Source organism: Herpailurus yagouaroundi, unplaced genomic scaffold, assembly GCF_014898765.1.
Source record: "Herpailurus yagouaroundi ecotype Mexico unplaced genomic scaffold, PumYag 188, whole genome shotgun sequence".
Lineage (NCBI taxonomy): Eukaryota > Metazoa > Chordata > Mammalia > Carnivora > Felidae > Herpailurus > Herpailurus yagouaroundi.
In genome coordinates this window covers 22,601,571-22,629,561 of record NW_024412419.1, presented here as the reverse complement: position 1 = coordinate 22,629,561, position 27,991 = coordinate 22,601,571, and the positions used below count along the sequence as shown (strand labels likewise).

At 43.1% G+C, this 27,991-nt stretch overlaps 1 protein-coding gene and 1 long non-coding RNA gene across 12 annotated transcripts in view; one reads left to right on the top strand and one right to left on the bottom strand.

Moving 5' to 3' along the window:
- Positions 1 to 27,991, top strand: part of RBKS (ribokinase) — a 101,951-nt gene that overhangs the window by 48,367 nt on the left and 25,593 nt on the right. For 3 of the 6 annotated variants that reach the window (XM_040496376.1, XM_040496378.1, XM_040496375.1), the window contains exon 7: positions 259 to 447. In XM_040496376.1, the coding sequence (XP_040352310.1) occupies positions 259 to 447 (189 nt within the window). Of the gene's footprint in view, positions 1 to 258; positions 448 to 1,699; positions 2,854 to 12,398; positions 12,937 to 27,991 lie in introns of those variants that run through there. The other 3 variants (XM_040496379.1, XM_040496374.1, XM_040496377.1) reach the window with 3 other exon arrangements.
- The window catches only part of LOC121044284 (uncharacterized), a 75,391-nt gene that overhangs the window by 43,718 nt on the left and 3,682 nt on the right, over positions 1 to 27,991 (bottom strand). For 5 of the 6 annotated variants that reach the window (XR_005797225.1, XR_005797224.1, XR_005797228.1 and 2 more), the window contains exon 2: positions 5,133 to 5,318. The exons of the other annotated variant lie outside the window; for it this stretch is intronic. This is a non-coding gene — a long non-coding RNA (uncharacterized LOC121044284). The remainder of the gene's footprint in view (positions 1 to 5,132; positions 5,319 to 27,991) is intronic. 6 annotated transcript variants of the gene reach the window in all.

Sequence of the window (27,991 nt, the reverse complement as noted above, 5' to 3'; positions counted from 1 at the left end):
TGATTCTGTGCTGTCATCTAATATCCAGGCCACATTCACATTTCCCTGTTGTCCCCAAAATGTCATTGATAGTGAGTTTTTGTCATTGTTATAGGGTTTTTAATTTATTTTCCTGAGCCAGTATCCATCAAAGTTCCCCACTGCATTGGTTGTTATGCAAAAGAAGGGGGACATTTTTCTAGAAAACCAAATCTAATCTGGAAATAGACCCAGGTTACTTTTCTCACCGCTGTTTCCTTTCACTTTTTTGTATTCCAGGCTGAGATCCTAACTGGCCTCATGGTCAGCAGCCCTGCAGACGCTGGGAAGGCTGCACAGGTGCTCTTGGAAAGGGGGTGCCAGGTCGTAATCATCACCTTAGGTGCTGAAGGCTGTGTGATGCTGTCACAGACAGAACCTGTCCCAAAGCACATCCCCACAGAGAAGGTCAAGGCTGTGGATACCACGGTAGGTTTTAAAATTTCAGAATCATTTCTGCCCCCCTTGAGAATCATCATTTATAACAAAGATACTACACCTGAATTTTTGGATCACAAGGTAAGGGCCCAAGGAGGTGATACGATAGAAGGGAAGAAAAACCAGGCAGGAGCACTATATCTTAATCCTTCCCCAACCCACTGTGGGACTTTCTACAATTCACTTAACCTCTCTGGGCCTCAGTTTCCTCATCCATAAAAACAGAATATCAGTAAAACTATACTTGTATCACCTATATTCATTCATTGATTCATCCAGTAAATATGTATTGAATACCTGTTATATGCCAATCATCTATTAAGTTCTGGGGCTATCGTGATGAACAAGACATAGTCTCTGCCCTCATGGGGCTTAGATTTTAGATAGTATGCCCAGCTGCTGGTTCTTACAAGCCTCCTGTGTGGAATGAAAGTGCAAGGATCACTGGCTGGCAAAACTCATTCTTTTGGCCATCAGATAATGCCCACTATCATCTACTATGCGCTTACTGTGTCTCTTTGGCATACATCTCATGTGATCTTTACAACAATGACATGAGCTATATTATCTTCATTTTACAGATTTAGATACTTGCTTAGGACCATAATGCTAGGAAGTAACAGAGCTGGGGGGTTCAAAACTTGGCCTGTGAACTCCAGACACTTCTTGTGTAAGGCATGCATTAAGGACAAGCAGGTTACATAGACGAGTCACAGCCCAGAAGGGGGTGGAAGGGAAGACAAGCTAGAAAAAAAAGCTCAGAGGTCCTCTAAATCTGGGAAAATAAGAATTATTGTTTATGACCTAGAATTGAGAAGAGCGAACAAAATCGATAAATACCAGGAACCTAAAACTAGAGTTGGGGAAGAGTAAACATTTTAGAGTTTTTATTTATAAGAAATTAATGTGTAATTATTTATAAAATATATTTTGGTTTTTATGCTTAGAAAAGGCTTTAAAATGTGGGTCATTAAATAAATAAAATAAAATAAAATAAAATAAAATAAAATGTGGGTCATTTATCAAAAAGGAGCCTAAGCAAATGTAATGAAGTCATGGATGCAAATACGCTCTGAAAGATAGATAAGTACAAGGACTGCTTTTTATCACATGAAATCACACCCTGATTGCCTTTCACAATGTGCTGATCAGATATTTGATCAGTTGCACTCGGTGGTGTCATTCTCTTCATAGTCAGTCATTTTGGACACCACGAGTTTTTTTCCTGTTCTGTCACGGACAGTCGCCTGAACTTGAGAGGTTCCTTCTTAGTTCTGAAATTGACCCTGCATGAGACTAAAACGAGTCCAGGTCCTGAACTACAGCAGAAAAGTTTACTCTTCCGTTGCTAAAAATGAAGGACCCTCATGAAGATACTGGGCCTACGTATCTACCCCGAAAGAGACTCAGCCTCTGCTTCGGGTGTCTGTGTCAGCCACAGCTCCTTTGCCCACAAGCACCAAAGCACAACTGGAATGGGCCTACACAGGAACAGGGATGTATTCGGTGCACCTGGCTGAGAGTCCGAAGGTACGGCCGAGGGCAGAAGTGAAGCCATGTCATGGGGGCCCACTCACCCCCTCCCTGTTGGCTCTGCCTGCCTTGGGGTGCTGGGCTTTGAGCTCAGGCGGGCCCACTCCTGGGAGTGGTCCCAGGCAGCTGTCTGCCCACACAGTGCCCCATGTCGTGTCCCCATCCCTGGTGTCAAATAAAAATCAAAGAACTCTCATCAGAGGATGGGAAGTGGATGCTGGTCATACAAAAACAAGCCCCGCCTGGAATGGGGAACCTCACAGAACACGCATGTGGAAATGCCCTGCCTGGGCATGGGACAAAGTGATGAAGACACCAGCCTTGGAAATGTTCAGATTCGAATCGATAGTCATTATCCTCAGAGCCATTTCATGTTGAAGGATTGGATTTCCTAGATAGTGATGGGTTGCGTCTTGAGCATCTTAAATACAGCAGGGTGCACAAGGAGGTTTTCACACTTTGCTGATACTGTTTTGTGCCCTTTCATTTGGTTTCTTAGCATGTGCACTTAAGTTTTTGGTTTCAGGAAAGTTGAAACACAGTGAGAGCTCAGAGGAGAAAAGATTACTTAAACGCTTGGAGGCAGGAGGTAGAGCACGGGATCACGAAAATCGGGGCACTGGATTGGGATCAGTGAATTTTTCCATCAAGGGCCAGACAGTAAAGTTTTAGGTTTCACGGACCTTATGCATACACGCTCTGTCACAACTGCTCACCTCTGCCATTGTAGCATGAAAGCAGCCATAAACAACTTTGTATGCTATCCAAAATGAAGTTGGTATTAATCCAAACTAGACTGTTTTAAGTTAAGATGTTAACCGGAATCACCAGTGCAATCACTAAAAAAAGAAGAAGAAAAAAAAGGCGCCTGGGTGGCTCAGTCGGTTAAGCGAAAGACTTCGACTCAGGTCATGATCACATGGTTCATGAATTCAAGTCCCGCGTCAGGTTCTATGCTGACAGCTCAGAGCCTGGAGACTGCTTTGGATTCTGTGTCTCCCTCTCTCCTGCCCATACCCTGCTTGCTCTCTGTCTCTATCTCTCAAAAATAAATAAACATTAAAAAAAAAATTTTTTTTTAAACCTGAAAGAAACAAAAGAATTACCATGGTACACTTCAAAATATCTATTTAATGGGCACGTGGCTGGCTCATTCGTTAAGCATCTGACTTCTGCTCAGGTCATGATCACACAGTTTGTGAGTTCAAGCCCTGCATCGGGCGAACTCGAGCTCCACTTCTCTCTCTCTCCCTCTCTTAATCCCTCTCTCTCTGCCCCTTCTGGGATTCGCTCTCTCTCTCTCTCTCTCTCTCCCCACCCCCCTGTCTCTCTCTCTCAAAAACAAAAAAAAATTAACACAAAAGAGGGCAGGAATGGAGGAATAAAGAAGATTATGTTGTTGTAAACTGAGGGATAAAACTAGGCCGGAGGGAGATAAGGGATCCAGGAAGCAGACGGTGCCACAGAGGAGAGAAGCCGGAGTGGTGAAGGGAAGTCCCAGGGCAGCACCTATGCAGCAGGCCCGCAACCAGGCGGGTCCCAGTCCCCAAGAGAGCAGGAGAGCGGAGAGCCCTGGAGGAGCGACTCCCAGAAACAAAAGCAAAAACAGGAAAGGACAAAGAAGGAAATAGCAGAATACCCATGTGTTGGCATATGACCAAAGATTTTTAGTTTTCTTGCAGAATTTGAGGATGAAGTAGCAATTAATTATGTTGAAAACTGTGGAAATGAAAAAAAAAAGGGGGGGGGGGAAATATTTTTGCTCTACGTCATCTGCAGTCTCAGGGTAAAAGTATGATTAAGTAAATATTCGCACGCCACGTGGCTGTAAAGACATAGTCCTAACAGTGCAAGTGCCGATTCTTGATTTAACCAAAAATAGAGATTAGAATCCCGTTTTGAAGATGGAAGGATAAAGTAAGTGTGTGGTCTGTGTGCACCTGGGGGAAGAGAAGAGAGTTGAATGCTCCTTCTCCAGAGTTGGGAGTCAAGAGAGAATATCGGAAACTGATTTTTAAAAACAGCAGTATAAGCATATTACCAGAGGGAGAAGATGAATACCAGAAGAAACTTAAAGGGAATTTAAAGTATTTGCCTCATGGAAATGGTTCAAGAGATGGGGCGTTTACTTCTTAAGCGTTGTCTTTTTACACTATGTATATGGATGGCTTTGATTTTTTTCCTAAATGACAAAACACGATGAGATACCACTTGTCACCCGCTAGAATCAAAAACAGTAATGAGCGTACCTAGGACATGGAAAAATTAGAACCCTCAAACGATGCCAGTGGGAAGGTAAAATAGTGTAGTCGTTTTGGGAAACAGTCTGGAAGGGCTGCGAAAAGTTAATTTTCTAGTTACCATAGGACCCAGCAATTGTCCTTCTAGGTCTCCACCCAAGAGAAATGAAAACACGTGCCCACACAAAAACCTGTACACGAATGTTTCTGGCAGCATTGTTCCCGATAGCCCCAAATCGGAAACAACCTGACTTTGAACAGCAGATGACATATAATAGACTGCTGTTCAGCCATAAAATGGAATATTGATACAGGCAACAGTGTGGATGAACATCCAGAACATTATGCTAAGTGAAAGAAGACAAACCTAAAGGCCACATATTTTATGCTTCCAAGTATATGCCATGTCCAGAATAGATAAATCTATAGCAATGGAAGGTAGATGGATGGTCACTGGCAGCTGGGGAGACGGGGTCAGGAGACTAATGAATGGGTATGGGGGTTCCTCTCTGGGGTGAGGAAGACATTCTGGAATTAGATAGTGGTGATACATAGACAACCTTGTGGATACCCTGAAAACCAGTGAATTGTTCACTTTTAAAGGGTGAGTTTTGTGGTAGGTTAGAATTAGATCAATTTAGAAAACAAAGGTCAAATAATAACAAAAAGATCCACCTAGGCACTTCACCCGTGGATGGATACTCTTGTGATAAAGAATCTTCCACTTCATTGCTCTACTGAATCTACTGAATGGGCTCTCAACATCCCCCAGCGGAGCAGAGGTGACACGGGAAACAAGGGTGGTTATTTTCTGGGGGTCAAGTCTCCCTCAGCCTTTTTTATGCTCTTTGTCCTCTCATCCTGCACTCTCATTATTAAAATCCTTGCCTGTTCTGCACGTACCTGTTCGGCCTCTTCATAGGTCTAATAAAGAGGAGATAATTCATATGGCGAGGTGAGCAACTCCCAGGGAGGCATTTTCTTCTGAACAAATGGGCTTCTTCACTTTTCTGTCAGGAGGGCATTACTTGCCCTCAGGAGGTTTATGACCTCACATTTCCCCTTCTCCTAATCCCTTACGAGGCACACCTTCAAAAAAAAAAAAAAAAAAATCATGTCGTGCAACCTCAACGGATACAATGTTTGTCAACCTTAACCTCAACAAAGCTGGCCAAGATAAAATCAGTCAGTCAGGGATGGCATGGGTGGTGGAAACACCTTTAGCTGGATTGGATTGCACATTTTCCAGCCCGCCCTGGAAGGGGCCAGTCCTGCTCCGCGTCAGTACTCCCGCAGGCTGCTACATTCATTTGCCTCCGTGTTGATAGTTGCTGTATCGCTTCTATTTGTACATCCATTTTTCCTGCTGTACGACCGTGAGATGGTGGCAGTAGTGCAGATGTCCTCGGCTCAGTTGGGAAGACATGACAGACGTGTCGCTCTTCCCATCTCTGTGTTACCTGAATCTCAGCCTCAAAATGCCACGGCACTCGTGTCCTCGGTGCAGTCCTCCAACCTGAAGGTCAGGGGGCTTTGCCGTCTTGTGTCGATTGCACTACATAATCACCCCGTAGTCGAGAGTCACACACATTTAAGCACTGTCATCTTCTAGGTTATTGTGCTACTGTGATATATCATTAATTATCCTTGGCCTACAGGCTGTATAAAATTCTTGACACAGAAATTGTTTTTCTACACGTAAATGGTTGAGTCCTAGAATCTGCATTGGTACCCTTAAGAATTTAGCCCATAGGCTAAATCCATCTTTCCAAACCTTCACCTTCTAATAAGTCATTATAATTCAGGGTATATAAGTAAGCTAAGAGTAATCAAAAGCCAGGAGCATGGGGATTCTCTTACCTCTTCCTTATTCCCCTTTCTTTCTATCCATTATATTTGAGTCCTGTAGTGCTCAAAGTTGCAGGTGTGGCACTAGGCAGTGTCAGCCCAGCTGCATGGATGCCCCCAACAGATGACTCAGGGCTTGGAGACTCAGCTCTGAACTAGAAATTGCACCAGTAGGAAGTGGTGATAGTTTCTTTTCAAGTTTGCATGGAAGCACTCCTAAAGGTACCGTGATTGCTGCGGCTGGTGGGTTACCCACAGCTTTCCGAGGTCACTTCTCCTCAGTGTATTCCCCTCATCCTGGGGTCTGGCCTTCGGCCATCCAGGCTGTTCTTAAGGGCTGGCTCCCATTAACTTACCTCTGAGGCACCATCCAGAATGACAGTTCAGCCTTTGAAAACCCAGATTTGAACCCATTTTTCCCATCGTGGTATGACTTCCCCACCCCCATCCTACACCTGCACCCTCTTCCCACTCTCACCCCCTAGCCAGTGGAAGGCCAAGCCAACATTGCCAGATGTCATTAGAACAAATGGATTTAGGTGCTCTTAAGAGATGTTTCTCAGCCCAGGCAAACTGAGGTATTCCCTGCTCCAAAGATAGTTTGAGCTCCCCTCACTGTTGATTGCCAGTACTTGAAGAAGGGTTGGGAGAATAAAACACTGTGGGTAAAGAATGATAGAATCGGGGGTGCTGAACAGGTAATTATTACATAATAAGGCTAACTTCAACTGCCATATCAAGTTATTATGCAAGAAGTAATTGTTGTTTCCTTCACATTTTGACCTTAGGAAAATTAATATCTACTGATACTGCCGCTACTCAAAGTGTCTTGGAAAATTTTTTTGGAACTGCTTTGAGAGCACCTTTACCCTACTTTCCAGTCTACTTGGGTTTTTTCTTTCTATTCATAAAATTAATACATACTTAGCGTTCAAGAGTAGAAAAAAAGCAGAAAACGTAGAAAAGTATAAAAAAGAAAGTCAAATACCCATGAGTCTACCACTCAAATGTAACTACTGTTATCCTTTTAAAGATTTTATTTTTAAGTAATTTTTAAATAAGACTTTTTTTTGAGCCCACATGGGGCTCAAACCTATAACCCCAAGATCAAGACTCACACGCTCTACTGGCCAAGCCAGCAAGGCACCCAGTCTACTATTATCCTTTTAATATAAATCCTTCCATTTTTTTTTTTCCATACCAATTCATGCACTCTTGAATATCTTTTAACAGAAAATTTGAGTATTTGCCCCTGCAGAGATTAATATGTGTAATTATGGGAAGCCTCTACAACTCAAAAATATCAACCATTTCTCTAGAATAATGTAAATGGACAATTCACTGAAGAAGAAATGCAAAAAAATAAATGTGTGGGCACCTGGGTGGCTCAGTCTATTAAGCATCTGATTCTTGATTTCAGCTCAGGTCATAATCTCACAGTTGTGAGATTGAACCTCACCTCGGGCTCTGCTCTGGGCATGAAGCCTGCTTAAGATTCTCGCCCCACCCCCACCCCCACTTCTGCCCCTCCCTGCTTGCTTGAGTGCACTCTCTCTCAAAAAAAAAAAAAAAAGAAAAAGGAAAGAAAGACAAAAAAAGAAAGAAATGTGATAATGTTCAACCTCACAAGAAATCAAGAATATTTAAATGAAAATAACAGTGAGATCCCCCTTTACTGCCCATCAGTTTGGCAAAAAGTAAAGACTGATAATGTCAAAGTCCCAATAAATTGGAAAACACATGCTTTCATATAATTCTGGTAGGAGTGTAAATTTGTACAATGTTTTCAGAGGGAAATTTGACTAACAGTTTTTAAATTTGGCCCAGTAACTCTTCTAAGAATCTATCTTGTAGAACTGCTCATATATACAAATATTTGTATAAGAATATTCCAACTTTGTAATAATCAAAAGTGGATCAGACATATCTATATAATCATCAGTAGGAGAAAGTCAAATTATAATGATATGGTGCCATTTATTTAAAAATAACTGTAGCTATCCATAAATAAAAGCATAGCATATTTTAAAAATCTAGGAAAAAAATAACCCACCAAACTATTGCTCATGGGGAGGGCCAGGGGATGGGAGGCAGGTGTTGTAAAGGAGGACTTCTACATTCTACTCCATGTTCTTCTGAATTGTTTGAGTTTTTCCATGACCCTTTATTTTTCATGCATTACTTTGAAATTTGGAAGAAAATACAATTTGGAGACACATCAAAAAGCTATTTGGGGGGCGCCTGGGTGGCACAGTCGGTTAAGCGTCCGACTTCAGCCAGGTCACGATCTCGCGGTCCGTGAGTTCGAGCCCCGCGTCGGGCTCTGGGCTGATGGCTCAGAGCCTGGAGCCTGTTTCCGATTCTGTGTCTCCCTCTCTCTCTGTCCCTTCCTCGTTCATGCTCTGTCTCTCTCTGTCCCAAAAATAAATAAACGTTGAAAAAAAAAATTTAAAAAGCTATTTGGAGCCACATCTAGCAAATAAGAGAGGTGATATCATTTCTCAAAGGGTGTACTGGGGTAGGGGGGCTGGGTGGCTCAATCAGTTGAGTGTCTGACTTCTCAGGCCATGATCTCTTGGTTCATACATTTGAGCCCCATGTCGGGCTCTGCGCTGGCAGCTCAGAGCCTGCTTTGGATTCGGTGCCTCCCTCCCTCTCCACCCTTCCCCCACTCACACTCCATCTCTCTCTCTCTCTCTCTCTCTCTCTCTCTCTCTCTCTCTCTCAACTAAATAAACATTTTTAAAAGTCATTGTTTTTTTTTTTTTTAAGAGGCCTGAACCTTTAAAAAAAAAAAAAAAAAACTTGCCACTACCTTCCCAAAGGAGCCAGTAATTGGCCAAGTTCACTCTTGGCCTCCTAAAGAACCTCTCAACCATCCCAAGATCTCTGTGTAAGTAGGCTGAGTAACACTTTGACTTAAAATAACTTCTGAATGGATAGACACTTGATGCCAAGGAAATGATCTGCATTGCCTTCTCATCCAGGCCCTGGAGCCTCTTTAAGTCTAGATATTTCACTACACATTTTTGACAGGCTTTTTTCCCCTTAATCTTTCTAAAGAAACAATCTCTCTCAAAAATATGTTAGTTTATACAGTTTCCTTTGGAAATCACAGAATAAATGTCAAAGCTGCATTTTTCTGTTCCTCACTCAAATGCATAGCCTATCTTCAGAGAAGCTTTACTCAGCATCAGGTTTTCTTTCTGAATGTGTCTGCTTACATGTCTTAAACTCTTCAAGCCTTATTCCTACAATTAACAATAGGTTGAATGATCTAGACTTTGGCCTTGCCACAGCTCTTGGTCTCTATTAATCGATGACCTGAAGCAGTTGTAAAAGGGGCCAGGCCATAGGTGATACCTCATGTTTAGGTACTTAATAGTTCACATACTTCACCATTCCTGTACCTCCGGTTTGAAACACACCTGAGTGGAATGGCTCCTGGGGGGAGGAGGAACATAGGTAACACAGTCCTTTGGACTGAAGCATGTCCCCTCTAAAATTCATATGCTGAAGTAAGGAGGTAATTAAGGGTGAACGAGGTCATAAGGATGGAGCCTAGATCCCATAGGATTAATGTTCTTTTAGGAAAAGACACCAGAGAGCTCGCTGTCTATCTGTGTCTGCTCAGAGGTTAGAGCACACAGCAAGATGGTGGCATCCTGGGGAAAAACTGAGAGCTTTCCCCCTAAGGTCAGGTACAAGACAGGGATGTCCACTCTCGCCACTGTTATTCAACATAGTATCAGAAGTCTTAGCCTCAGCCATCAGACAACGCAAAGAAATAAAAGGCATCCAGATCAGCCAGGAGGAAGTCAAACTTTCACTCTTCACAGATGACATGATACTCTATATGGAAAACCCAAAAGATTCCACCAAAAAACTGCTAGCACTGATTCATGAATTCGGCAAAGTTGTAGGATATACAATCAATGCACAGAAATCGGTTGCATTCCTATACACCAACAATGAAGCAATAGAAAGAGAAATCAAGGAATCGGTCCCATTTACAATTATACCAAAACCCATAAAATACCTAGGAGTAAATCTAACCAAAGAGGTCAAAAATCTATACACTGAAAACTATAGAAAGTTTATGAAAGAAATTGAAGAAGACACAAAAAATGGAAAAAGATTCCATGCTCCTGGATAGGAAGAACAAATATTGTTAAAATGTCGATACCACCCAAAGCAATCTACATATCCAGTGCGATCCCTATCAAAATAACACCAGCATTCTTCACAGACCTAGAACAAACAATCCTAAAATTTGTATGGAATCAGAAAAGACCCCAAATAGCCAAAACAATCCTGAAAAAGAAAACCAAAGCAGGAGGCATCACAATTGCAGACTTCAAGCTGTATTACAAAGCTGTAATCATCAAAACAGTATGGTACTGGCACAAAACCAGACACTCAGATCAATGGAACAGAATAGAGAACCCAGAAATGGACCCACAGACGTATGGCCAACTAATCTTTGACAAAGCAGGAAACAATATCCAGTGGAATAAAGACAGTCTTTTCAGCAAGTGGTGCTGGGAAAACTGGACAGCAACATGCAGAAAAATGAACCTGGACCACTTTCTTACACTATACACAAAAATAAACTCAAAGTGGATAAAAGACCTAAATGTAAGACAGGAAGCCATCAAAATCCTAGAGGAGAAAGCAGGCAAAACCCTCTTTGTCCTTGGCCGCAGCAATCTCTTACTCAACACGTCTCCAGAGGCAAAGGAAATAAAAGCAGAAATGAACTATTGGGACCTCATCAAAATAAAAAGCTTCTGCACAGTGAAGGAAACAATCAGCAAAACTAAAAGGCAACCAACAGAATGGGAGAAGATATTTGCAAGTGATATATCAGATACAGGGTTAGTATCCAAAGTCTATAAAGAACTTACCAGACTCAACACCCAAAAAACAAATAATCCAGTGAAGAAATGGGCAAAAGACAGGAATAGACACGTCTCCAAAGAAGACATCCAGATGGCCAACCGACACATGAAAACATGCTCCACATCACTCATCATCAGGGAAATACAAATCAAAACCACAATGAGATACCACCTCACACCTGTCAGAATGGCTAACATGAACAACTCAGGCAGCAACAGATGTTGGCAAGGATGCGGAGAAAGAGGATCTCTTTTGCATTGCTGGTGAGAATGCAAACTGGTGCAGCCACTCTGGAAAAACAGGATGGAGGTTCCTCAAAAAATTAAAAATAGAACTACCCTGCGACCCAGCAACTGTACCACTAGGTATTTATCCAAGGGATACGGGTGTGCTGTGTCAAAGGGGCACATGCACCCCCATGTTTATAGCAGCACTATCAACAATAGCCAAAGTATGGAAAGAGCCCAAATGTCCACCGATGGATGAACAGATAAAGAAGATGTGGTATATGTATACAATGGAGTATGACTCGGCAGTCAAAAAGAATGAAATCTTGCCATTTGCAACTACGTGGATGGAACTGGAGGGTATTATGCTAAGTGAAATTAGTCAGATAAAGACAAAAATCCTATGACTTCCCTCATAGGAGGACTTTAACAGACAAAACAGATGAACATAAGGGAAGGGAAGCAAAAATAATACAAAAACAGGGAGGGGGACAAAACATAAGAGACTCTTAAATATGGAGAGCAAACAGAGGGTTACTAGCGGGGTTGTGGGAGGGGGGATGGGCTAAATGGGTAAGGGACACTAAGGAATCTACTCCTGAAATCATTGTTGCACTATATGCTAACTTGGATGTAAATTTTAAAAATTAATTTTGAAAAATTAAAAGAAAAAAAGATGGTGGCACCCTGCAAGCCAAGGAGAAGAAGCCTCAGAATGAAGCCTACCTTGTGAGCACCTTGATCTTGGACTTCCAGCCTCCAGAACTGTGAGAAGTAAATTTCTGTTGTTCAAGCCACTCAGCCTGTGGCTTTTTTTGTACAGTGGCCCAAGCAGGACTAACAGGAAAGCAAATGAATGTACTTCAGAAGTGATCTAAAGCAAAAACTGAAAAGTCAGCTGTTTTGTGAGGAGGAAATAATCTGAATTGAACTAACAGGATCATCCTAAATCACCCTCTTGGTGAAAACCATCTTGAGTGTTTTGCTTATGGTTCAACTGTAATAATCAGTCCCAGTGGGTAAGGCCAGGTGATGTCTTGAGCTCAGACCCTAATCTAGCCAGTAACTAGCAGGCTGCTTTGGGCAAAGGACTCATTATGTTTGGGCTCAGGTTGTGAGTCCAAACATGACATGTCTGGGGTGGGTGATCTCTGAGGTATCTTAGACCTCTGACATTCCATGATTCTTACAGATTCTTGGGAACATGAGGATTCTTAGGCTAATCTGGAATGCCAGGCACCACGCTGTGCTGGGCTTTGTGCTGGACTCCATATGCTCAGAACAACCCTGCAAGACAAGGTTAATGCCCATTTTAGACAGGAGGAAAGTAATGCTCCCAAAGGCAAACAGCCTGCCTGGTCATACAGCTGGTAAGTTGGCAGCGCCAGGAACTGCTTGCCGGTCTGTCTGTCCGACTCTAACATCCACGTACTCTCTACTGCACCCCTCTTCCTCTTGATTTTGTGGCAGTCTGCCTAGCCTTCAGTCCCTCCTAGTTGACCTTCCAGCACTGACTTTCCTTGTCACTTGTTAAGATACAGGCTTCTGTAATCACTCCATTCCTCTAGATGTTCGGGAGCTACCAGATCCTGCAAAGGCACTGCTGCGTACGGTGCAGCCTCACTTAAATGCAGTAACCCAGGGGCGCCTGGGTGGCTCAGTCGGTTGAGCATCTGACTTCGGCTCAGGTCATGATCTTACGGTTCATGGGTTCCAGCCCGCGTCAGGCTCTGTGCTGACAGCTCTCTCAGAGCCTGGAGGCTGCTTCAGATTGTATGTCTCCTTCTCTCTCTGCCCTCCGCCCCTCCTCTCTCTTTTCTCTCTCTCTCTCTCTCTCTCTCTCCCTCTCTCAAAAATAAATAAATAAATGTAAAAAAGTTTTTAAACGCAGTAACCCATGTATGGCTCTAAGAACAGTTCCTGGCGCACGTGAGCACTCAGTACCTTTTAGTGCTCATTAGTAGGTCCCCATGTGTCTGTTCATTGAACCTGGATCACGTATGCGCCAGGTGCTTGCATCACTCTCCAGTACACAGAGTGGACATAACCTTGGCTCTGTACGTTACTGAAAAGAAACCCAAGTGCCACTGCCATTCAGTTCCAGCATCTTCCTGTACAATACAAGGAGCTGGACTGCACGGCTAGTAGTGTGTGGCAGGATCATCCTGTCCAGATTGCAAAGTTTTGGGCACAGATAGATCACTTCCGTTCATTCTTGTCACTGAATGACTAACTCTGAAGGAGAGGTGCACCACTCCCAGTGAGTATAACCAAATCATCTTTCCGTGAGGCTTCTTTATTTTTTTTTTTTATTTTTTTTTCAACGTTTATTTATTTTTGGGACAGAGAGAGACAGCGCATGAACGGGGGAGGGGCAGAGAGAGAGGGAGACACAGAATCGGAAACAGGCTCCAGGCTCCGAGCCATCAGCCCAGAGCCCGACGCGGGGCTCAAACTCACGGACCGCGAGATCGTGACCTGGCTGAAGTCGGACGCTTAACCGACTGCGCCACCCAGGCGCCCCTCATGAGGCTTCTTTAAATAGAGGCCTGAACTGCTAACTAGAGAGGCTAGGGAAAATAGAGTTTCTCTTTTTTAACATTCCCAAACTAGCTCTCTAGTTTAAGGAAAGACAAAAACACTCCTTCCCTGCCTAGCAAACTCCTATCCATCCTCAAGGTCCAGCTCAGAGAGTTCTTCTTGGGAAATCCCAGTGCTTACTATATGCTTGGCACATAATAACAGGCCTTCCTGAAAAAACAAAAGAGTTCTAGTTCCTTGTGGGAAAGTAAGTAGTGTGTATATTAGGGCCGCTTGGTCTCACTGAGCCACTGAGTGTTCTCAGGGGACTAGAGGATCGACAGGATTCCTTATAGTCCTTAAGTTCTACCTTGAATATGTCAAGGGAAAGAATAAATCTCAGACACAAATGCTCTTTTCTAATGTTATGAAAACAAAGTACCCAGGTGCCCATTTTAAAACCTATCTTTAGATTATTTTACTTGCAGGGATAGAAAGGCCAGGCCAAAAAAAAATGAAGTTACAGAAGTAAATGGCATCTCTGAAATCAGCATCATAGAATACAGAAAACCCAGGTGAGGCTCCCAAATACCCATCTTAATCTTAGGAATGATATCAACAAATGGGCATGATATCTGAACCACTCTGCCAACTCTGGCTGCCAGAAAAGATGAAAATGAAAAAAAAAAAAGTTGACTGGATATGAAGAAAGGACAGAGGACAAGATAATTGCTAAAGACACTGATTGACAAGGCACAAGACATCCGTCACGCCCGGGGGGTCCATATTAACTCTATTACATTACTTTCATATCAGCAGATCACCTCATTTACTGGCTAATCAGGCAGAATTAAATATTTTAAATTATCTTTCTTAATCCTGCATGGGATCTGTTGAAAACACAGGGCTCTAAAAATCTAATTGTAACTGCTTACCAGAAATGTCATCTTCACTTGGAGGAACTGAACCAGGGCCAACTACGAGGCTGTCTTTTCCGTTTTCCTAAAGTACTGTCCCACCTGTCCCACGGCTGGACCTGGACATGCATGCACATGTGCCTAGTGCCAGACATCTTAGGGGCTCCCGAGCAGGAAGCTGGGATCCCTGGCCCTGCTTCAGAACTCAAATACAGCCAGAGATTGAAAAGAGCAATGGTAGTGGAGAACAGGGGCACGGAGGTGGAAGGAAGATGTAGAGGAAAAAATAATGTTAAAACATCAGCAAAAGTCAAGAGAGCAAACTCTAAATCTAGATGTAGAGTGTTCTGTGGGCCTCGATGCTCCCTGACTGAAAGGACAGGAGACAGTCCCTGTCCCAGTAGGAAGGGGCAATGTCAGGGTGTATAAGCTTGCTTATCCAGCCACAAGGAAGACTTCTCGCGTCCTACCCCTACCCTCCACTTCTCCCCGCTCCTGGAGAGCAGCGTGGTGTCTTGTGTCCTTGATAGCAGGTGATAACTTGGCTGGGAGGTGGCAGTCAGGACTACACCATAGTGCTTCTAAAGTGGCTTCCAGTATGTGAAGATGTTGCTTGGGTAGACCTGAAATTGTGAGGAGGTGAAGAAACCATCTGGAGCCAAGCTGTAGAGCCCAGTGAGTTGGAGCCATGCCCAGCGCCCTCAGTGCCCATCACTGCTGAGAGAGGTGAACAAGGAAATGAAGAAGGTGTGTGTGGTTCATAGCTTGCTAAACACCTGTCTGCCTTCATGTGAAAACATGTGTGTGGTGTAGTTTACCGGTGTGGATACTTTGTATATTTTCAGTGCTGAGGACGTATGCTCTGTGTGAATAAATTGTTGGTGGCATGAATGTCATGCATGCATGTGCGTGTCAGTAAAATGTACTGCAGTGGGACAGAAGGTAAAGGCATGATTCATCATTCACACTTTCCTCCTTTTAAAACTACAGGAGGGCTCTATACTGTGGTACATCCCTACAAATGCGATGTGATTTGGGGACAGAGGGCGTCCAGAGGTTAGGTGAATCACATCTCCCCTGAAAGAGTCTCTGAAAACTGAAAATTGTATATCCTTTTCTTTCCCTGGTCAAAACAAATGAAAATTAGAGAAAGAAAGATCATGGTTATATTTGCTAAGTGACTTCCTGTGACTGTCCTGTTCCCTGTTAAAACTGTCTTCCTCTCCTTAGTCTGCTTTAGCATGTGGGTATCTAATTGTGTGGATTCAGTTGTATGTGAAATATAATTTGCATCAAATACTTACATTTACTAACTTCCCTCAGTCATCCCAAGGCCAGTCAGATTGCCTGCCGCCCTCCCTTCCTTCCTTCTTTGTAAATTGTGAAATATTTCAATTATACTGAAAAGTATAGAGAGCCGGATAATTTGTTATTTTGCTATTTTTGCTTCAGGTGGTTTTTAAGAGGTAAAAACGTTAGAAACACAGTGTGACCTCTTTGCTTTCAGATGCTTAGTGCTATGAAGATGCAACCTATATCAGGACCTAGCTTTTAAAAACACATTTGAACAGAAAAACAGTAGGATTTTGTAAGAACTTTTCTTGGTCTTTGCCATTCTGCAGTTTTACTACAATGAGCCCAGATCTGAATTTATTCTTATGTATTTTTTTTTTTTACTTTTTTAATTTATTTTGAGAGAGAGAGAAAGAGTGAGCAGGGGAGGGACGGAGAGAGAAGGAGAAAGAGAATCCCAAGCAGGCTCTGCACTGTCAGCACAGAGCCTGATGTGGGGCTTGTATCCAAGAATGGTGAGATCATGACCTCAGCTGAAATCAAAAGTCAGACACTTAACCAACTGAACCACCCAGGTGCCCCTATTCTTATTTATACTGCTCATGACTCTGTTTTTCCTGAAGCTTTTTGGGGGGGCTGGGAGGGACTCTAATGCTCTATTTTTTTTCTTCAAGTTTTTATTTAAATTCAAGTTAGTTAGGAAGAACAAAGATTGTTAAAATGCCAATACTACCCAAAGCAATCTACATATTCAATGCAATCCCTATCAAAATAACACCAGCATTCTTCACAGACCTAGAACAAACAATCCTAAAATTTGTATGGAATCAGAAAAGACCCCAAATAGCCAAAACAATCCTGAAAAAGAAAACCAAAGCAGGAGGCATCACAATCGCAGACTTCAAGTTGTATTACAAAGCTGTAATCATCAAAACAGTATGGTACTGGCACAAAAACAGACACTCAGATCAATGGAACAGAATAGAGAACCCAGAAATGGACCCACAGACGTATGGCCAACTAATCTTTGACAAAGCAGGAAACAATATCCAGTGGAAAAGAGTGGAATAAAGACAGTCTCTTCAGCAAGTCGTGCTGGGAAAACTGGACAGCAACATGCAGAAAAATGAACCTGGACCACTTTCTTACACTATACACAAAAATAAACTCAAAGTTGATGAAAGACCTAATTAAATGTAAGACAGGAAGCCATCAAAATCCTAGAGGAGAAAGCAAGCAAAAACCTCTTTGTCCTTGGCTGCAGCAACCTCTTACTCAACACGTCTCCAGAGGCAAGGGAAATAAAAGCAGAAATGAACTAACCTCATCAAAATAAAAAGCTTCTGCACAGTGAAGGAAACAATCAGCAAAACTAAAAGGCAACCAACAGAATGGGAGAAGATATTTGCAAATGACATATCAGATATAGGGTTAGTATCCAAGGTCTATAAAGAACTTATCAAACTCAACACCCAAAAAACAAATAATCCAGTGAAGAAATGGGCAAAAGACAGGAATAGACACGTCTCCAAAGAAGACATCCAGATGGCCAACCGACATGTGAAAACATGCTCCACATCACTCATCATCAGGGAAATACAAATCGAAACCACAATGAGATACCACCTCACACCTATCAGAATGGCTAACATGAAGAACTTAGGCAGCAACAGATGTTGGCAAAGATGCGGAGAAAGAGGATCTCTTTTGTATTGCTGGTGAGAATGCAAACTGGTGCAGCCACTCTGGAAAGCAGTATGGAGGTTCCTCAAAAAATTAAGAATACAACTACCCTACGACCCAGCAACTGCACCACTAGGTATTTATCCAAGGGATACGGGTGTGCTGTTTCAAAGGGGTACATGCACCCCAATGTTTATAGCAACACTATTGACAATAGCCAAAGTATGGAAAGAGCCCAAATGTCCATTGATGGATGAATGGATAAAGATGTGTACATATATGTACACACAGACACACACACAATGGAGTATTACTCAGCAATCAAAAAGAATGAAATCTTGCCATTCACAGCTACATGGATGGAACTAGAGGGTATGATGCTAAGCGAAATTAGTCAGAGAAAGATATATGACTTCACTCATATGAGGACTTTAAGACACAACAGATGAACATACAGGAAGGGAAGCAAAAATAATATAAAAACAGGGAGGGGGACAAAACATAAGAGACTCTTAAATATGGAGAACAAACAGAGGGTTACTGGAGGGATCGTGGGAGGGGGATGGGCTAAATGGGTAAGGGGCACTAAGGAATCTACTCCTGAAATCACTGTTGTACCATATGCTTAGGTGTAAATTTAAAAAATGTTAAATAATTTTTTTAAAAGCACATGAGACTAGTCTCACATTTTAAAAGTTAAATAGCTTTATATCCCGTCCTTAAAGTACATCAATAAAACTTTTGTATTAAAAATAAAATAAAATAAAATAAAATAAATTCAAGTTAGTTAACGTGCAGTGTAATATTAGTTTCAGGTGTAGAATTTAGTGACTCATTACTTAATATACAACACCAGTGTTCATCACAACAGGTGGACTCCTTAATCCCCATCACCTATTTTTAATGTTTGTTTATTTTTGACAGAGAGAGAGAGAGAGAGACAGAGCATGAGTGGGGGAGGGGCAGAGAGAGAGAGAGGGAGACACAGAATCCGAAGCAGGCTCCAGGCTCTGAGCTGTCAGCACAGAGCCCAACGTGGGGCTCGAACTCACAGATGGCGAGATCATGACCTGAGCCGAAGTCGGATGCTCAACCGACTGAGCCACGTGGGCACCCCTCCCCATCACCTGTTTAACCCATTCCCCCACCTACCTCCCCTCTGGTAACCATGTTCTCTGTAGTTAAGAATCTGTTTCCTGGTTTGCCTCTCTCTCTTTTTTCCCCCCATATGGTCATCTGTTTTGTTTCTTGAGTGGAACTATACGGTAGTTGTCTTTCTCTGATTGACTTATTTCGCTTACCATAGTACACTGCAGTTCTATCCAGGTCATTGCAAATGGCAATATTTCACTATTTTTATGGCTGAGTAATAGTGCATTGTATATATACATCACATCTTTATCCTTCATCACTTGGGCTGTTTCCATAATTGGGCTGTTGTTAACAATGCTGCTATAAATATAAACATCAGTATTTGTGTTTCTCATCAATTCTGAAAAATTCTTACCCATTCTTTCTGTCATTATTGCCTCCCCTCCACGTCCTCAATCCCCTCATTCTAGAACCCCTATAAGGTATATATTTGACCTTCTCTTTTCTATTCTTCGTGTCTTTTAAAATTGCTAGGGAGAGATGCCTGGAATCCGGAGGCTTCCTGTCACCTTATTCTTGTTCCAATGTTGATGAAACAAAAGTGACCTCTAGAACAGAAAACACAGTCCTTAAACACAGAAAGTCACTGTCCTTTAAGAAACAGAAACGATCCCTGTGGGAAGTTCTGGCAAAAGGAGGTGAGGAGCACCCCACTGAGCATACGTTTATTCAGCACACTGTATTTTAATTTTCTGCATGCTAAACAATTGGCCAGCCCACTCTCGGTTTGAGTCACGATCCCCCAGTTGTGAGATTGAGCCCTGGGTCAGGCTCCGAGCTGAACATGGAACCTGCTGGGGATTCTCTCTCTCCCTCTGCCCCTCCCCCACTTGTGCACGTGTGCTCTCTCTCAAAATAAATAAACTTATTTTTTTTTTATTTTTTTTTAACGTTTATTTCTTTTTGAGGCAGAGAGCAACAGAGCATGAATGGGGGAGGGGCAGAGAGAGAGGGAGACACAGAATCGGAAACAGGCTCCAGGCTCTGAGCCATCAGCCCAGAGCCCGACGCGGGGCTCGAACTCACGGACCGCGAGATCGTGACCTGAGCTGAAGTCAGACGCTTAACCGACTGAGCCACCCAGGTGCCCCAAAATAAATAAACTTAAAAGACAGTCCCTGGCCACAAAGAGCTTAAGTCTGGAAGAGTCTGTAACCCACGTTCAGAATGAGGAGTACCATGATGGGGAGGCCCCTGTCACCTTATTCTTGTTCCAGCGTCATTGAAAAAACAGGTGTGGTGGGAGAGCAGATGAGGAGCCCACCTGGCCTGCGGGACCCGTAACCCTGCTTTTGAGAGGGCAAGGGAGGGCGAGCTACAGGATAAGTCAGCTTGGGGAAGGGTCACCCAGGCAGAGGCAGCAGCTCATGAAAGGTGCAGGACTAAGAGAGTGTATCAGGTTTGTGCCTCTAATTTAAGTAGTTCTGTGTGGAGTTTATGATACAAGGAAGAACAGAACAGGATGAGGTGTGGCTCTAACAGGGACAGGCTGTGAAGGGCTTCATTTGCCACAACTGGAAATCTGCATGTTCTCCTGAGGGCAATGGGGAGCCACTGAAGAGTTTAAGCAGGAATAGATTTTATCAGATTTGTACTCTATTAAAAAATTTAAATGGCTCCTTATAAAGACTAAATTGGAGATTACAATACCAGAGGCAGAGAGAACCACCCAAAGACTGTTGTCTTGATCTACCTAGTAACAAATTATGGCAGCCTGGACTAGGGAGGTGGCAGTGGGGATACTGAGAGGGAGTTTAGGAACTCAAGAATTCAGAGGACAGAATGGTAGTTCATTTCCTTTAAAATAAAAGGGTGGGGGGACCAAGTAAGATGCTTAGTTCATGGTCAACACCACTAGATCATTCTATCAGTCGTGGTGGTTGTCAGCATTTTGGGGGCCTTGACTCACCTAAGGAGTAAGACCTACTCCCATTAGAAACAATCCACATCAGGGGCGCCTGGGTGGCTCAGTCAGTTAAGCATCCAACTTCAACTCAGGTCGTGAACTCACGGCTCGTGGATTCAAGCCCCACGTCGGGCTCTGTGTTGACAGCTCAGAACCTGGAGCCTGCCTCGGATTCTGTGTCTCCCTCTCTCTCTGTTCCTCCCCTACTTGCTCTCTCAAAAATAAATAAAGACTAAAAAAAAATTTTTTTAAGGAAACAATCCATATCATCGGTGATTCTCTGCAGATAGCACAGGAAGATGCCTGTGTCGTTTACAGAAAATCAAATGAAATGCTCAGGTGATCCCTATACGCCCTTCCATTGGGCATGTCTGGCTGCCTGCCACCCCCATTTCGGGGAAATCACTGATCTGTGCAACAGAGTAGCATTTGGAGCAGAAATGTATCCTTCATTTAAAGTAAATAGCATGTGAAGGAAACTCTTTTGCAACACAATGCTAGTTGAGATATCTCCCCTACCATCTGTGCCTGAGACACTAGCTTTCTGCAGGTGCAAACACAGCCTTCACATAACTACACACTGCCCCCCTGGTGAAGTGACAAATCAGCCAGTATGTGATGAATTTGGTTGTGTAGACAAAGCAGGTATTCGGGCCCAGGCGTACAGGTTGTTGTGACTCATCCACACCAGCCTTCAGCAGTGAGATTCCCAGAAAGATGGTTCAGTTCCACCCTTCATTCTCCCAGTGTACAACCGACCCAAGACCCAAGAGTGAACCAGCAACTCGTAAGGAACCAGAAACGTTATAAATAACCCAGAGAACCCTTTTATAACAGCAACTGCCTACGGATTCTGTGGCCTAACAGCTCAAGCAAAAAAGGATATAAATACGATATTGTGCAATGACTAACTACTCAAAATTTTGTGCATCAGCAGAAGTGGAACCTGTGGTTGGTGCTAATATTATCAGATGTCTTTGCTGTTTAATAATCTGGGAGCTCTATACTATTTAGCGTGCAATTTTCCCAGAGAACAATGATTGTATTTCAAGTACCTCTCACCGAAATGAAAAAGCAGCTGCTAGAAGATGAACATTTGGCAGAAGATGTTCTAGCATAATCTTTTGTGAGAGACTAAATCCTATTGGATTAACTGTTTTCTGTCTAGAAGAGCGGAGTCACAAAGAAAAAGGATTGCGGAGCACAGAAGGCAAGGCCAGCCTTTAGAACCCAGTGAATCACTAACAGACAGTTTAGTTCTAAGTGCCATTTACTCATCAATATACAAAGTTATTTATACAAAGCTTCCATTAATATTGCCCGAAGAATGGGCCTTTTTTATTCCAGTTTTAGCTCATGCTCGGGATTCTACTTCTCTTTCATTAATCCTTTCCAATAATGGAATTCTTTAAATTATAGAATAAATTAAGCCACCACAGACATTTTGGCCAGAAGGGGTTTTTTTTGTTGTTTTTTTTTTTTTTTTTTCACCAGTTGCAAGTCTCCACAGGCCATTCTCTGTGGCCAGCCGGACAGAAGAACAGTGAGGGCTGTGACTCAGCAGCACCTGCTGACCACATGCCGGCCCTGCCCCTGAACCTGAAGAGGGGCAAGGGCAGCCATTGGCTCCCTGCACTCGTGGCCCACCCACTCCAGGTTGCCACAGCAGGGCCACATCCCAAGTTCACAACAGACCCTCACATGTTCTTCAGGCTGGCCAACCACTGGTCAAATTAGGCTGTTCTAGAGAGGAAGTGACTTCATGCCGAGGCTACTTGGCACAGCCAGTTTTAGCCAAAGAGTATTAAGACCGAGTTGTTTTCATGTGACCATACTGATTCAAGAATATTAAGCTATTAAAATTAAACATAAAATGCTCCTTTTTTCTAAACTATCGAGCAGTGTACAAAACAAAGACCTTCACTTTATCCCCAATTCCCATTCCTCGGCTGGAATGTGTGATGGGTAAAAATTAAAACTGGAGACTTTTCTGAGATGGCTGAGGATTGTTTTTCAGGTAGACCCCAGGCTTGGGCTGAGAGTGGCATGGGGTGGCAGAAAGGGTGTGGGGTCAGGGATGTCTGTTGCGTATGTTACTTGGTAATATGAGACAGTGTGTCTGCATGTTTCATATAGTCATTTTGATGCAAGTGCTAACTCAGAATGGCTTCATCAAAATGCCCCATTTCAATACTGGTATGACTGGCCAGCCCAGAACCCTCACAAACCAGAAGCTGAGAGTGGACACTGAGTCAGGCCCCAGTTGAAACCAACAAATGACCTCTTCAATGTGGACCAATTGTTGACTTGGACCAGGAGCCATTTATCACCAAAAGTGGAGTCCACGGTGCTGACCTCTGAGGTTGAACACCACAACCATGGACACTCATGTGAGCGAAACACACGGCATCAGGCTGGTGGTTTATTTTGCCTTCAACTCAATTTTAGATCAAATAGAAGTGATACAGTTATTATGATCATCCGTCCTCTTAGAAATGGCTACCAAATACTTGTAGGGTACGAATAAATGAAGAATCTGGAAGTCCTGGGATGAAGGTTGATAGAGTTTTTCTTGTTCTCTAGTAGTTGAATTTTTTTAATGTTTATTTATTTTTAATAGAGACAGAGAGAGAGAGAGAGAGAGCAAGGGAAGGGCAGAGAGAGGAAGACACAGAATCCAAAGCAGGCTCCAGGCTCTGAGCTGTCAGCACAGAGCCCAATGCGGAACTCGAACTCACCAACCGTGAGATCACGACCTGAGCCAAAGTCGGATGCTTAAACCACTGAGCCACCCAGACACCCCACTAGTAGATGAATTTTAATATATTGAAATTTGAAACACTGGTGTCATTTTCAAATACCACTTACAGCGAAATGCTGCCTTGAACATATATCGGCCTCACCTTACTTTGGTTTTGTGCTCAACCCCTGATTGATCCCTCTCTGTCTTCATCCATCTAAAATAAAGACGGCTTTAGCCCCATAAACCTCATTCCAGATGGAAATGCATAATTCAAGAGAAATACTGATGTCAAAGAAGAGAAGGCACACCAATTTGTGTCAGCAGTTGCTGTAAATTAAAGAGTACAAGGAGAGTTTAATGTAATGTAGAATTGAAAATAAAATTAGAATGAATATTTAGGCAGTCCTCCGCCTCTTTTCTTTTCCCCTTCTGTGACACGAAGGATTGACTCTCAGCTTAAATACCTAATGTAGTTCATTCTTCTTTCCTGCTAGAATTTTCTTTCCCCATAAAATGTTGCGTGTTTATCTTTGGCATCCAAAATTAGATCTTTTCACCTTTTTCCATTCTAATCTGGACAGAACAGCCAGGTTAGGAAGAGTCCAAGCTTTCCCCTCATCATCCACACCCATCATGCTTTCGGCCTAGAAAGGACCCCCGCTTTACCAGCCTGACTAGTCAGCTGCCGTAAATAGCTATTAATTCTCTCCTAATACTGATTCTCCCTAATGTGGGTGTCACCTCCATGGTTTCTTTCCTTTTTCTCAAGCTGGGAAATAAAAGAGTACATCTCATACATGTACTACTGTGCATGAGAAAAATTCTTTAGCACACATGTGAAAGAGTGAAATCCCCTTTAAAGTAGTAATATTAAAAGGCTTCATATTGGAATGCCTGGGTGGTTCAGTCGGTTAAGCATCCAACTCCTGATTTCAGCTCAGGTCATGATTTCACAGTTCATGGGTTCAAGCCCCACATCAGGCTCCACACTGATAGCATGGAGCCTGCTTGGGATACCCTCTCTCCCTCTCTCTCTGCCCCTCCCTCGCTCACTCTCTCTCTCAGAAATAAGTAAGCTTAAAAAAAAATCTAAGTAACAAGCTTCACGTTTAGTTCAACCAAACTGCCATTATGTAGCACCTTTCTCTTTATTCGAATTTCCCTCAGAACTGGTGGTGGTCTTTCCCGCTGTCCACCGTTCTTGGCCAGTGGCAGAGTTCCCCAGCTTGGTCTCCACTGTGGTCACAACACTTGTTTTTGAATGATTCACCTTTTCCAGAAATAAATTCCTTAGGATAGCGGTTCTCAAAGTGCATCCCTGGACTAGCTACATCACCATCACCTGGGAGAGTCATCTGGGCCCTACCTCAGATTTAATGGATCCAAAACTTTGGGGGTAAGCCCAGCAATCTGCGTTTTGACAAGCCCCTCAGGTAATTCTGATGCTCGCTCTAATTTGAGAACCACTGACATAGAAGATGAAATATTGCCTCCACTGAGGGTATTCAAAGATGTGCTGCAGATTTGTAAAGTACTCCAAAGAGAAGCTTTCAAAATCTTTTTGAGCGAAGTTAGAGTACATGGATGGCCCCTCCAGAGGATTGCTTCAACAGACCCTGGCCTTCAACTGAAGCATCCACTTCTGCCACCAAGCCATTTGACCTTGACCAAGTTCTCACACTTGGTTTCTCATCTGGAAAATGAAAGACCCATCCTACCTACGTCACAGGATTGTAATGAGATTCAAATGAATCACATCTGCAAACATGCTCTGTAATGCATGTTCATGACAGAACTATGAAAAAGTGAAAGTCATTGTCATTCTGCAGACAGGATTCTGGTAATATGAGCATTATACCAGGGCAAAGACTTGGAAAAAGTTCTAATTTCCTTGGCCAGATCCACCTTTTTTCCTACATAATGACTGATTCATCGTCTTGGGGGATGTGTCTCAGATTCTGCCAACTCAGCCTAGCAGTTTATCTGGTGCTAAGAGAGGAAAACCACTGCCCGATAAATGGCTGCAAGGTCTAGAAAAATATATCCATTTTCAGACACGCTGTTTTCTATGGAAAGCTTTGTGATGATTGGTAAGGACAGACTCTGTACATAGGCACTGAAGCTCTCATGACTGGAACTTGTCACATACTGGCAGTGGAAGGGTCTGTACTAAAACCACCCATTTTGGCCCTATGCAAGGGAGTCATGACCTTCAAGAAGGAAGCTAAGTGTCCATTGCCACATGGTAATCATTGGAGAGAGGACCAAAAAGAAACTTCCTCAAGCAAACCAAACCTATAGAAACCATGAGTTAAAAACCCGACCAGTCAACGTGCCTGTGCTGGAGACAGTGTAGACGGATTTTACCTTAGAGATTAGCCTTTACAAACACCTTCACCATAGGAATTCTTTAATGGCAAGTTCCTGGTATACTTATTATTTCACTTGGAATCTTTACTGACTGTTCGGTGAACATATCTGGACAGGAAAGAAGCTAAATCTGTTGCCTCGGTGCCCATTGGGAATGTAGTTTTAGTAACACAGGGCAGTTCTCAGTAGGCCAATGTCAGCTTCACTTTTCACACAAAATCAAGAGATTAGGTATGACTCTAATTGGTTAAATGTGACGAAATTATTGTCTGATTAGAATAAGCTGTTGGTTAATTATGGAATTAGAATATGAAATGACTTTGCTCAAAAACATGTGCCTATTTAACAAATCTATAGAGACAAAAGTAAATCAGTGGTTCCTAAGCCTGGAGTTTTCAGGAAGGTAGGAAGTGTGGTTGTCAGTGGGTAGGAGGTTTCTTTTAGGGGGGACAAAAATTTCTACCATTAGACTGTGGTGATGGTTGTTCAACACTGTGACTATATTAAAGAACACTGAATTGTATACTTTAAGTGGGCAGATTATATAGTACATGAATTATATCTCAAGCTATTTTGGCAGGGGCACCTGGCTGGCGCAGTCAGTGGAGTATGCAACTCTTAGTCCCAGGGTTGTGAGTTTGAGCCCCATGTTGGGCCTATAGTTGACTTAAAAAAAAAAAAAAAAAAGGGGGCGCCTGGGTGGCGCAGTCGGTTAAGCGTCCGACTTCAGCCAGGTCACAATCTCGCAGTCTGTGAGTTCGAGCCCCGCATCAGGCTCTGGGCTGATGGCTCAGAGCCTGGAGCCTGCTTCCGATTCTGTGTCTCCCTCTCTCTCTGCCCCTCCCCCGTTCATGCTCTGTCTCTCTCTCTGTCTCAGAAATAAATAAATGTTAAAAAAAAAAAAATCAAATAGCTAATAAAGTGTAGAGCTGGGAAAACACTGTGCCTATTTGAGAGGCAGGAACAAAAATCACATCAGTACTTTGCTGCATGCAGTTTCGTACTTGATTAATCGGAAATAATAATCATTTGAAATATATTAAGGCAGGAAATATTTACTTTTTCTTTTAATCACACTGTGTTTTAAAATCTGACTACTCTCAGCCTAATAACTGAAATTTAAATGTAATAAACAAAGAGAGCTAATAGTTGAAGCCACGGTCATGGATGTTTCTGACATAATGATTTGTCCATGTTCCCTACAGGTTTCTTTAGAATAAAAATCAGCAGCCCTTACACAATAGTGATAAGAAAACTAGATTCTCATTGTCCATCATGATGCTCCTAAGCTGATCTGGTTAGGGCAGCCAGAAGGTTGAGGTTGGAAAGGATGTGATCTCATCCTTCTGATGTCAATATGTACTGATAAGAGAAAATAGGGATATTCAGATTTGAGCTGTGAAACGGGGCTCTTGTGTAAGCAGCATCCTATCTCGTGGTATGTTTATCAGACTCGCTCTTGCCTGCCTAGGAGAGAACCTTTGCACTTTCCTGCCTTGGGAAGATAGGCCAGGCAACCCTGGTTCTAATCTCCTTGTGAAGTCCTCAGTCCGGGAGTCGGGGCTTGCCCATCCATGGCTCACTGGTGGCCATGGAGACTTGACTGAGGCCAGCAGGAGAGGAGCTGGCTGGGAGATGCAGGGGTTTCTGGCTCAGCAGAAAGAAGGCAGGGAGGCTACCAACACCTGCCTCGTGTGCCAGGGGACTTGGAGATCGCTGGTCAGGGCTTCTTAATGCACCAGAAGATCCTGGTCAGGCCACTGGCAGTTCTTTGGAACAACAGGCCCTACTTCAGGGTTTCTCAACTTTCTTTTCTTTAAAAGGAGCCTTTTAAGATTTTTTTTTTTCCTATTTGTCATCTCCCCCTGTGAAATTTTAGTACCACAGATACTCTCTCTTTCTAGATAGATACGTTTCCATACTGTGCCTTTGGAGAACCACATATCATTGTACTATGTCAAAAAAATTTTTCACCACAACCCCTCCCCACCATGCAAGCAGGAATTTCCCCCCTGTCGGGAGATACTGCCCCAGTTGAGAATGCACGCCCCGAATGGAGTGAAGGGTCTAGGCGGGCCTCTCTCTTTCTGTTCACACCTTGAGTGGTGAGGGCAGTCACATAGGGAAGATGGATTAGGTGACCCAGCGTCCGTCACTAAGCAGGATGGGCCCCGACTGCAGACTCCAGCACAGCCAGAGGA